General features: G+C 38.2%; 1 protein-coding gene across 1 annotated transcript; it reads right to left on the bottom strand.

Annotated features, from left to right (window-relative positions):
- Positions 1-11305: 11305 nt before the first annotated feature.
- Positions 11306-12397, bottom strand: LOC116095320 (olfactory receptor 13C8). Its single transcript, XM_031376768.1, has one exon. The coding sequence runs from the start codon at positions 12395-12397 to the stop codon at positions 11438-11440; it is 960 nt and encodes a 319-aa protein (XP_031232628.1). The 3' UTR covers positions 11306-11437.
- Between the last annotated feature and the right edge of the window lie 926 nt (positions 12398-13323).

Genomic DNA, 13323 nt, shown 5'->3' on the forward strand with positions numbered 1-13323 from the left:
ACAGACCTTGGAAGACTCATGCTAGACCTGACCTGGAAGCTTCACCTCTGAGGACTCACTCTTATAGAACCCAAAGATGGTGTGTAAGCTGCCAAGAAGGAAAAGCTGTGAAGCCTCTGAGCCACAGCAACAAGTGTGGTAAGATAGAATCCGGGGGAAAATAGTGGCACCGTATGTTGTGCTAGTAACCAACAGCCATCTAGCTGGACTTAAATTAAGGCCTGCTCAATATGAGGGAATTCATGCCTGGTATTTTAACCTAGCCAACTACCTGTGGCTGGTGCAGTCATAGATCTTAGAGAAAAATCTACTACTGACCCATCTCAAAACCAGTGTACCCCCAGCAGCATTCTAAATACCTATCCTTATATTCACAGATAAATGTAGCTTTCACCCCATTTCAATGAAGCTTAATGTTGCAGCAGACAGAAACCATCATAGAAAGCTACAACTGACCAGAGAGAAGAACTGATTTGGGGGTACCCAATCCTAAATGATACATCTGCAACACATTCCATATACTTAAGGTTCAGGGAACATTGCAGAAGACAAGGCTGAAATATTGTAAGGGCCAGGATATCTGTAGCGAGTTTCTTCTGTGTATAAGAAGGAAGCTGCAGCCATGAAATCCTAACAATTTAGTCTCCTAAACAAGACCGTCATAGAGATAGCACCAGTTTATATGTCAACGTCGATGGGTGAAGTTCCACATAGTCTCACTCTAAATAAAGAAGTACAGGAAATAAATGGCTATTAACAGAAGGAAATCAATCCTTACCAGGGAGGAGCCCACAGATAAATTTCTCAATACCAAAAAAAAAAAAAAAAAAAAAAAAAAAAAAAAAAAAAAAAAAAAAAAAAAAAAATTCTCAATACCATGTGTTCAGCCCTAAACCCATATGCATATAAGACATACTAAGTGGACTCTGTGTGTGTGTGTGTGTGTGTGTGTGTGTGTGTGTGTGTTTGTGTATGTGTGAGTGTGTGTGAATGTGAGTGTGTGTGTGTGAGTGTGTATGTATGTGTATGTGAGTGTGTGTGTGAGTGTGTGTGTATGTGAGTGTGTGTATGTGTGAGTGTGTGTATGTGTGTGTATGTGAGTGTGTGAGTATGTGTGTATATGTGAGTGTGTATGTGTGTGAGTGTGTGTGTGTGTGTGTATAGGTATGTGTGTATGTGAGTGCATGAGTGTGTGTGTATGTGAGTGTGTGTATGTGAGTGTATGTGTGTATGTGAGTGTGTGTATGTGAGTGTGTGTGTGTATGTGAGTGAGTGTGAGTGTGTGTGTATATGTGTGTGTAGGTATGTGTATATGTGAGTGTGTGTGAGTGTGTGTATGAGTGTGTGTATGAGTGTGTGTATGTGAGTGTGTATATGTGAGTGTGTGTATGTGTGTATGAGTGTGAGTGTGTGTGTGCATGTGTGTGTATATATGTGTGTATGTGAATGTGTGTATGTGTGTATGTGTATGTGAGTGTGTGTGGTGAGTATGTGTGTGTATGTGAGTGTGTGTGTGTGTATGTGTGTATGTGAGTGAGTGTGTGTGTGTATGTGAGTGAGTGTGTGTGTGTGTGTGTGTATGTGTGTGTGCGGGATGTGGAGGGGGTGTACATTTGGAGGCCCGAGGTTAACAACAAGGATTTGTTTTCATTGCTGTGGCCTTACATTTTCAGGCAGAATTCCTCATTGAATCCACACTCACTGATATGGCCAGACCGACTGTCCAGATACCTACAAGGATCCATCCACCTGTCAGCTTCCCCAGCTCTTAGAACTAACACCCCACATGTGCACCAGCATGCCCACCTTTTAAATAGGTCCTTGGGATCTGAATTGAGGTCCTCATGCTTGCATGGAGAGCACTTAATTGGCTGAGCTTGATGCCCAGCCTTCATCTCTTTTCCTTTAACTTCATACAGGTTTATAATGTGCTTTTACCACAGCCAGCACCATCACTCTCCCTTGTCAACCCTTGTCCTTCCTGTCAGTCACATGACTAATTGTACTGCTTTCATTTATTCTTTTTTATTTAAATATAACTATTCATTTGTCAATGGGCACCTAGGCTGATTAAACAACTTGGTTATTATAAATAATAACATATTACAAATGAGGTACAAGCCTTTATATTGCATGGTCATATATATTCCTTTGACTGTATACCTGTGACAGATATAGCTGGATTTACTTGCCATTTCCATACTGCTGAGAAAATTGAATGTCTCCTCTCTGCTCAGTCACCGCTGACCCAAAACCAACCTGCTCCAGCAACTCATCTTTCATTTTTGATGCCTATGGTTCCTTTTTCACTACATTTTTAACTATCTCGTGGGATGTAATTTTCATATATTTCTCTTAATTTGTATGAATGTTTAATAGGCTGAATGATTGGCATTTGTTCTTCAATAGTTTTGCAATTAAGCTTTCCTTTTTATTTTGACCTTTGCCATTTTTGATTGTACACAATCCTTTTTTATACTGATTTCTTGACTTTTGTTGAAGACCTATGGCACTGCTTGTTTGTCATACCTATGGTATTTGACTGACAGTTTATGTTTCCTTTGTTTTTGTATTTTTATTGAAAATAGATTTTTGTTCAATACATTATACTCTGATTACAGTTTCTCCTCCCCCAATTCCTCCCAGATCCTCCCACTTCACCACCTACCCATACCCTTCCTTCTCTCATTAAAAAAGACATCTTAATAATAATTATTATTGTTAATAATGCAATCATATTAATTAAAAATAAAAACAGAATAGGAGAAAACAGGGAATTAAAAAAAGAGAGAGAAACCACAAGGAACACACAGAGAGATGCTACTATACACACATTTGTATGCACAGAAAACCCGTGAAAACAAAATTAGAAACTATAATATATTAGTAAAATATCTGTAACGTTTTAAAAAGGCTCAAACAAAGCATTGTGAGACACAAGGAAAAAGGACCTCCAATAACATCAGGAGTTCATTTTGTGTTGACCATCAACTGCTAGGCACGGGGCTAGCACACAAGTATAGTTTGTATACCCAGTGACACTGCATTGAAGAAAACTAATTTCTCCTTTACAAGTAGTTACCCACTGGAGATAGCTTCTGGGTTAGGGATGGAGGCTTGTGTCTACTTTCCATCTCAGCCCTGGGTCCCATCCAACTTCGGCCTGTTGTGCATGCTGCTAGTGTCTGTGAGTTCTTATTTACAGCAGTCCTTGCTCTGTCTCAAAGGCCTTGTTTCCTTGTTGTCTGCCAACCACACTGGCTTATACAGTCTTTCTGCCAGATTGGTCAAGCACTACCTCTACAGCTGCACAGAAGTCACTACACATTTCTCAGTCTCAGTTTCCATATTGGTTATTGAAAAAAGGAATGTAGAAATTTCTATCAGATATTATATATTTGAGAATTAATAAAGAAACATATTTGAAAACTTTGACCATAACCATGGACAAAGACAATTAATGAAGATGTTCAATGTTCATCTAGTTATATAGAGACTACAAATATGCATCTCTTAAAAAGAGAATGGCTTTGGAGTTACATTTGTATAAGTTAGCATTCTAATGTCTTGACTTGTGGCTTAGTATAGTCTAATAAGCTATTTGAGTCCTAAAATGAGTATTACAGGTATCTCACAGGCCAACTATATAAAATAGCTTAAACATACTTCTCATGATTATTGACATTTGATAGCATCTTCATCTACCCTGACATTTGATGGCATCTCCATGACAGTCTACATTGTTATATTTGGACATGAGCTAGTATGTTTGAGTGGTTTTGTCTCAAGCTGGTGACACACATGTTCACTTTCAGTTGGTTTTTGTCAATGAAACAGATGTGTTAAATCACTCTGCTTAAATATAGAACCAAAAAAAAAAAACATAGAAAATATATCAAAAATGAACCACTGCCTCTAAAACGTATAATGGATTCCTTGATAAATTAGAGAAATACAGATTATTTCCTCGTTTGAGGAAGTGTGCATTGAGGATGGGCTTTGAGGTTTCAATAGCCCAATCCAGCTCCAGTCTTCTTCCTCTCCCTCCAACTCTCCCTCTCCCTCTCCCTCTCCCTTTCCCTCTCCCTCTCCCTCTCCCATTCTCTCTCCCTCTCTCTCCCTGCTGATCAGGATGTAAAGCTCTCAGCTACTCTTCTAGGGTCATGCCTGTCTTCTTTCCACCATGACAATAATTGTCTAACCCTCTGAAACTGTAAAGAAGCCTCCGATTAAGTGTTTTCTTGCATAATAGTTGCCTTACACATCATGTCTCTTTACAGTAATAGAACATTGACTAAGACAGACCCTATCGTGGGTTACCATTGGAGTCTTCTTTGCATACTACCCATAATTCTCTTGGATTCACATGAACATGGAAAGAAAGAGAACTTTCCCCTCCAAAACTTGGGGGCAAATGTTATTCCAAGTGACTCTATTATTTTTTGAAAAGTGCAACGACTATGTAGATTGTACATTAACTTCCAGGAATTACATTTAACTGTTTCCATGATTTGGCATGTCCTCAGGGTCACAAGTTTAAATATATTCATAGCTATGTAACTACTGTAGTATTTGAGTGCCATAGACTGAAAAGAAAGTGACGGGCAAAGCTTTACTCCATGTGACTAAACAAAATGCAATAGCGTATATTCCTTTTGCCACCAGTCAATCACTCTATGTTTGTATTGAGATACATCTCATTTACCCCATTGGTTGTGTTGTTGTGATCTGTTGTGCTTGGTTCTCAGGTTTCAGAATGTCTTACTGATGGAAATACGAAGAGGGTGGCTTGATTTTCACAGACTACTGAATATACTTTGTGGATTTTTCCCATATGGTGACCTCATATGACTCTTTCTTATTTAGTTTTAACTATGGAGGGAATCAATCTCCTAGGAACCCCACCCCACAGATTCCCTCCAGAAAGCTTGTGGAAAGGAGAGAGATGTTAAAAAGTTAGCCATGCACTTTAACAAGCTTGACTTTAGACTGTTAACAGGCACATGGGATCCCAACCCCAAGCAACTTATTTGTACCTTGGTATCAGACAGAAGTAGGTCAGTAAACTTATAATGATATCCTCTGAGATGTTCTCTGCTAGGGTATAAATATTGACTGTGTTCTGTACTCCTGTGGGAGGAGATTACCAAGCTGTGAGATAACAAGCAGAAAAGAAATAGTATCTTCCTGTGTTGTCTGACTCTTTGAAAGCACCTTGTTTTACATGATCTAAGTCTTATAGAGCTTAAAACTGTTATAACTACTTGCTAAAGCAGAAGGTCTTAATAGGTCTTCATCAGTGAACACAAATGAAGTGAAGTGACATTGTGGGGCCATGGGTTTATGAGCTTGGAGTTCATTTAGTCGTGATCTAGTATTAACTAAACTGCTTCCAGCTATGTTACCTAGGAAAATGCATCTAATTTTGACAGAATGTATATAATTTATAGATCAAAACAAACATATATTTCAGTTTTTGCTAAAATTAATTGCACCTTGGCAACTCATGTTTAATGGTTCTTTCTCTAAATTACAAAAAGGATTTGTCACCAAAGTGATTGCTTCATTTTTTTTTAGTGTGCAGCATGAATGTCCAGAGATAATAAATATAAATTCCTGTTTGGTCTCCTAAAGATTCCTTTTTTTAATTTTTGTTATTTAGGTATTTTGATTTTTTTATACAACTTTATGTAAGGCATTCTCTATACTTCTTGTCCTTTACCCTCTGGTAGTAATCCTTGTTCTCACTCAGCCCCTATTTTATATCATACACACACACACACACACACACACACACACACACTCTCATATTTATATACATATATACATATACATATATAATCTTATGTGTCTCCATAAAATATGAATTATAAATAAAAGAAAGCATATTTGTCTTTCTGAAACTAGCTTAATTTGCTTAATGTGATTATCTATAGTTGTGTCCATCTTCCTCCAAACAACCTCTTTGCAGCTAATCAAAACAATTCCATTGTGTGTTTGCATATACACATATATAAAATATTTTCTTTATTCTTCTGTTATGAGATATCTAAGTTTGTTCTATAGCACAGCTATTATTCACAATTCATATTACACATGTGCTGGGTAAATCATTGCTGAGAAACATCTCTGTGATATTATTTATAGAGTCCCATAGATCCTATGTCAACCATGGACTCAGCACTGATGATTCTAATCTGCTCCATTGTAGGCATTACTAAATGTATTGGGTCAGAGCTCTCCTCTTTTATATGGAAATATTATTGTTATCATTGATATCAATATCCACAGTTTTCTTTTCTAGCATTAAGATATTCCCTTTCAGGTTTTTAGAGTGCCTTCATTTTGTGCTCTCTGTCTCTGTACATCCATGCCCCATATTTCCACCCTTAGCAAGCCTCCTTGCCTCTCCTGTTAGTGAGTATACTTGTTTCCCAGAAGACTCTGAGGAAGTTAGAAATGGTGGCCTTGAATTGCTCATACACTGAAAAGTCATGATGTGTATTATTTGCATGAAGAATCATATTATCTGAAGCATTCAGTGGAGTGCCTAGAATTAATATTTGTATGTTGATTGGTTGCCTTCAACTTGGAAATCCATTATTACCCTTGGCAATGAACTGCTCTTAGTCTCTTGTACCAGGTTTGTTGAATAAATCACCCTCCACCATGAGAGTATATCTACATAACATGGATCATTAAAGTAGTATGTGTAATACTCAAAATAAGTGAAGAATATTAAGGTTCAGAAAGAAAAAAAAAATGTTTGCATGGGCTATTAAGGTGGATGTAGGTAAGGCAGGTATGAAGGCAACCATCTCATCCACACTGCTTAAAACTGAACATTCATACTTAACAATGAAGGGGTTTTGCCTCTGTTAATAAGTGAAAAACTCTTCAACCCGTTCTCTTCCTTAAAGGATACTACACTGAAGACCTTTGTCCCTAGGTTTATTCATTTTCTGGTTTGGTAAAGCTCTTGATTGCAATGCTTACTGAGTCCACTTCCTTAGGAAGTTCAAACATATGCATGACATTCTCAGGAAGATGATGATATAACAGGCTCATAAGCAGATAAAAAGGCTATCTATGACTTCTTTCAAAATCAGCCTGTTCTTGGCCACAATCCTGAAATTTACCTACTTGTTCAGCTAACAGCTTTGAAGAAAATCCATAGTAAAATGTAACTAAGATACTGCAACTTGATATGCCAAGGCTGTTTGATATTCATGGGAGGCCTCCCCTTTTCAGAAGAGAAAGGGAGAAAGGAGCAGATGGGGTGTGGGAGGGAAGGACTGGGAAGAGAAGAGGGAGGGAAAATTACAGTCAGGATATAAAGTAAATAAATTAATTAATCTTTTAAAAATGTAGCTAAAACACTTTTCTGATTTCCAATAATGATTGATCAGTAATCAAGGTCAAGGGTATAATGTATGAATATTTTTATGTGGAGGACTGTCTAAATGTCATTCCTGTCACAATAAGCAACAACTTAGGGAAGAAATAAATGAGTTGGGTTTTTTGTTCTGGCTTGGTTTGGTTTGTTGTTTTTGTTGTTGTTGTTGTTGTTTTGTTCTGTTTTGTTGGATTTGGTTTTGTTTTTGACTCACAGTTCAGAGTTATCATTCCTCATAGAGGGGACACCAGAGCACAAAGGTGAAACAGCTGCTCCCATCACACCAGAGTCGGGAACAGAGAGAGATGGCTGCATCCATGTTCATGTCCTTGCTTACCTGCCTGCAGCTCAGTCTCTCTCAGTTTTTGCACAATCCCTCCTAGGAAATGATGCGACCAATGTCAGCTGCTACGACTGCGACATGTTTCATCCTTACATGTCTGACATGTGACAAGTAACATGTAATCTCTGACCAAACAACTTGGAGATTTAGGTTAATGGAGCTCCTTTTTCAAGCTGTCAAGTTTTACTTTATGAAATAGAAATAAGTCATTAATTAGAAAGGTCTTATGACTTAGACATCTCTGAATCAACTCTAGAACAGTCTGACAGATTAACCCTAGGATCTATTTTAAAATCAATTTCCTCCTCCTCCCCTCTTTCTCCCTCCCACTCTTCAGCATTTCTATGATTTCACATGCTTTGGATTATTTTCCTGAATCAAATACATAAATGGACTTTGGATTTCCCAACTGGTCTCTCAGCCTTGAAGGAAGGCAACTGAGCTACAGCATCCAAATGTGTGTTGACTCTGCCAGTCTTAGAATCTTTGCCTTAGCATAACAATGGGGTCACGTGACTCTCAATATTGTTGTGAAAATTTAATCAGAAATTGCATAATATGAATATACTAATTTAAATTCTCTCCTTTTCCCCTCTTCATCTTCCTTTTGTGTTCTCCCTTCTCTCTTCTATGCTCTGAAATCAACTTTCTGCTAAGAACTTGAATATGAATATTCCCAAAAGGCTATATGTGCATCTAGCAAATTTAATATACATCACTCAGTATCAATAAATTATAGTAATGGTAAAATATTTTACAAATATTATGGCATACTTGCCAATCAGAATAGGCACTAAATATAAACAATAAAAACAGCTGCAGTGATGACTAAAATCACAGGCTCGGTTTAGTTCTTTTGTTTGATCTGTAAAAAGATCATTATTTAGCTAGTTCTTATTCCTATGGTTTATAACAGATATGCATTCTAACTGACATAAATTGAATTGAACATTTTAATAACACTACTGCTCTTTAATTACTTACAAATGTGTTTTAATTGCACTAGATTATAAGAATACATTTTGTCTTCATTAATTAATTTATTTACTCATTTTGCATCCCAAGTACAACTCCCTTCCTCCTCTCCTCCCAGTCCCAGTCTCCCACCCCCTACTTCTATTCCTGCCTCCCCTTTTCCTCAGAAAAAGGGAATCCCAACCTACCCCGAACCCCACTACTAACTTATCCTGGCACATCAGGTCAATTAAGGACTATGTGCATCATCTCCCACTGAGTCCACACAACACTGCCCAGTTAGGGGAACAGGATCCACAGGCAGGCAACAGATTCAGGGACAGGTCTACTCCAGTTGTTGAGGGACCCACATGAATACCAAACTGTACATCTGCTAAATATGTATAGGGGGAGTAGGTCCAGCCGACGTATGTTCTTTACTTGGTGGTTCAGTCTCTGTGAGCCCCAAGAGTCACAGGTTAGTTGGCTCTGTAGGTCCTACTTGTGGTGTCCTTGACCCCCTCCAGCTTCCTTAATCCTCCCCCCTGGCTCTTCGACCAGACCCACTGAGCTCTGCCTAATGTTTGGCTGTGAGTCTCTGCATCTGATTCCATCCGCTGTTGGATGAAGCCTCTCAGATGACAGTTGTGCTAGGCTCCTGTCTGCAAACATAGCAGAGGATCATTAATAGTGTCAGGGGTTGGCTCTCTCCCCTAGGATGGGTCTCAAGTTGGGACAGACATTGGTTGGCCATTTCCTCAATCTCTGCTCCATATTAATTCTTACACATCTTGTAGGCAGGGCAAAATTTGGTTCGAAGGTTTTGTGGGTGGGTTGATATTCTCCCCCTCCCTTCACTGCAAATCCTGCGTGGCTATATTATCTTTAAAGTGCATTAGGAGAAAGAATGTAGACTAGCGAATAGATTTTCTTTGGAATTGCTGGTCACACATAAAATTTGACATACAATTTTTAAAAGCAATCTACATGTGTTTTAGAAAAATATATGTTGTCAGAGTGCAATCTATTTTTGCTCAAATATTTTAAATTGTTATAAATCTTTGTTTACTGTCTTAATACTTGAAAAGAATATGAAGTTCACTGTATTGCTTCCTTCTTTCCTGTTGAAAATCCTTTTTTGGGATACCTAACACTCAGAACTATACATCACCTTGCTTAAATTAACCTTCTATCATATCACAGCTATCCCTTTATTAGAAATAATTATTTGGTCATAAATCCATGTTAGTTAATAATATAGAAATATGAGTGCTTGAATAATTTCCCTAGAATGCATATCTGCTTTTTATTTTCAACCTTTTATTCATATACATAGATATGTCTCCTTAAAACATGCAGACTGAAGTAATGTGCCTTTTTCAAAAGTTGTTTACCAAATAATATACTTTTTAAAAAATGTATTATTACTTTCAAAATGGACTTGGCCTGCTTACCTTGATTGTGTTTATAGTGTGTATGGACTCTCTGTAAAATGATTTACTGCAGTATATTTTTATACATTTTTTGTTTGAACCTTAAATAATAAAAAATAAAAATTAACTCTCCCAAAGAACCTTTGAATCTATGTTTGGTAGGAACGAGGAAGTGATACTGACCAGAAGCCTCCTGAGCTGGTGGTAGCCCATGTGTTTCTATTGAGCTAGAAGATACATTCCAACTAAAAGCAATTGCTTGACCCACCTCATGTGAAATCACTCTATCGACATGTTCAGGTCATGGAAGTCATCCACTGTTTTCCCGACCATTGTTATATTCAAGCCTGTGCCTCTGGGATATACATAGCAAGTGTATGAGGTCCAACTGTGCAAAGTATGTGCTGTCAAACCAAACAACAGCTCTGAAAGTCCACTTTGTTCCATTAGAATGTTCAGGTTTAATGCAAGGAGAATTCTAGGATCAGATTTCCAAATGAGCAGCAGGCTCAAGCCCCACTGCCAGGCTGACGCTGCCATCGCCCATCCGGATAATCTTATTACTACTGCATCCTTGTTCTCCTAGCTTTGCTGCAGCTTGTGACTTCTCCCCACCATGTAAACAAATGGTCATACCTCAGCTACTAAATAATATTGTGTGACAAAATATCAACGCATACAATATATTTTATTTAAAATAGTTCATCTCATCAATTTCCTCATTTAATAAATTTTAATACCTCGGCTATGACAGAAATATATTTCTAAAATCGTACATCAGGTGATCCGTGCATTTATTTAAAAATATTTAGCATTTATTATGGTCTAGACTCTGTTACAAGTTGGGTTATTGTAGAATACACAGATAAAATTCTATCATCCGGGAATTCACATGGGTCTTGAATGCAAATAATAAATAGGTGAGCAAATAAAAATAAAATAAAAGTTTTGCATCATGTACTGATTAATATTTACTTCACCTACTCATCCACAGTGCACCTACTACAGATTATAAAGTGCTTTTGAGAATCTATTTTGCCTATTAGTTTCTGAATGTCTAAGGGTTTATTTTCCTCCCTAGCAATTATTAAAACATTTTCATCATTCTTGCATTTCAGTAATAGTGTGTTCTACAAATGTCCATATGTCTCATTTCTGCATTTAGAACAAAAACTTAACTGTAACAAAAGCAACCAAAATATTTTTAATGGTTTTGAATTTTCTTCTTTTTCTTCATGTGGCATTTCCATCTTTATGAACTTTGTGTTTATAACAACTTCAAGTAGGGAGTCCTGTAGTCTAAATTATCACTTACATCTTACCCGACGTTTTCCTCCCCAGCATGTTCTGAACAGCAGTCTTCACATCCTTATTCCTCAGACTGTAGATGAGAGGATTGAGCATGGGGGTCATGACCCCGTAGAAGAGGGAGATGAAGGCCTCCACCACGCTTTGATGACCTGCCCCAGCGGTGTCTTTAGACTTGGGCTTTGCGTACATGGAGAAGATGGTCCCATAGAAGATGATCACCACTGTCAGGTGGGCAGAGCAGGTGGAGAACGCCTTCCGTTTTCCTTCAGCAGAGGGAATCCTCAAAATAGTGGCAATGATGAACACATAAGAGACAGCAATAACTAACAACGGAACAGCTAGAAAAAGCAGATTCGATCCTGTTAGGCTGATCACATTGATGGAAATATCTGCACAAGCCAGTTCCAGAATGCCCAGAAGTTCACAGACAAAGTGGTGAATGACATTATTAGTGCAGAATGGTAATTGCACTGCAAGAGATGTCTGCACCAGTGAGTCAACAAGCCCAGCCACCCAGCATCCAACTGCCATGGGCACATAGGTATCCTTGCTCATGATGACAGGATACCTCAGTGGGTAACAGATGGCCATGAAGCGGTCAAGGGCCATCGTGCCTAGGAGGATACATTCTGTGGCACCCATAGCAAAGGAGAAGAACATTTGAATCATACACTCAGGGAATGAAACTCTCTTCCTTACTGTCAGGAAGCTACTAAGAATTAGGGGGACAGAAGAACTTGTGTAGCAGATATCCAGGAAGGAAAGGTTACAGAGGAAGAAATACATGGGAGTGTGCAGGTGGGTGTCATAGATGACTACTGAGATAAGAACTCCATTTCCAAACAGGATCATCAGATACATGCACAAAACTAGCACAAATAATACCGTCTGGAGCTTTGGGTGATCAGAAAGCCCCACCAAGAGAAATCCTGTCAACATAGAGTTATTGGTTCTCTCCATATGACTATGCCTGTCTTCCAGCAGAACTCTAGAGATAATAGAAATGCAAAATTTATATTATATATAATGCAAAGTTTACAAGACACACTTCACAAAATAATCATTATTTGTTGCTCTTGGTTGAGGGACAATGGACTGAACCAGGAAACTTGGTAAAAGGTTGAGTGCGTCTGAGACCCTGGCACCCACATACCCATCTGAGACAGTAGGTGTCTCCTACTAGATCCCTGGTCTGGAACATATGTCACACATCTCACATAGAACGTGTAAGCAGACAGTCACAGCCATGGCATGACAGAGCAAGCCCTTTCCTCCCACAGACACCTAGGCAAAAAGAGCCTGACAAGAAAGGACATCAGATAAAGATCTTGCTGCTAAAAATTCAGAAAAATCACACCTAAAACCCTTGACCCAAAAATGTTCATGCTTCTTTAATTATTTAAATGTTTATTTTTCTCCCTAACATTCATACCTTCTAATGTAAAATTGTCCTACAAATTTTCAGTTTGTTTAAAATTTCTTTTAAGGCTCAAAAATCATATTTAATATACTCCCATAGGTCAAGCCAACTACACTAATAACCATTATTTAATCTTTAATTAACAACCAGTTCCTTTTTATAGACAAGCTGTTATTGCCTGTTCCAGATTCATAATTAACACGACATTTTCTTCCTCAGCCATCTAAAACAGATAAACCCCTCAACTCTTCCCTTTGCTTTCCTTAATACGATACAGGGAACTCCTCATTCAAAGGATTCCTTCCAAGACTAAATCCCTCAACCCCCCTTGCCTTTTTCCTAGGACCATAACAACAGAGCATGATGTGCTCTCAAGCAAACTGTCACAGGTTTAAGATAAACCACCTGCCCTGTGCAGACATCTCCCTGCTGGGGTTCTGCGCCCATATGTGGTTACTCTACAGGT

The sequence above is a fragment of the Mastomys coucha genome, unplaced genomic scaffold (genome assembly GCF_008632895.1).
Source record: "Mastomys coucha isolate ucsf_1 unplaced genomic scaffold, UCSF_Mcou_1 pScaffold18, whole genome shotgun sequence".
In the NCBI taxonomy this organism is placed as follows: domain Eukaryota; kingdom Metazoa; phylum Chordata; class Mammalia; order Rodentia; family Muridae; genus Mastomys; species Mastomys coucha.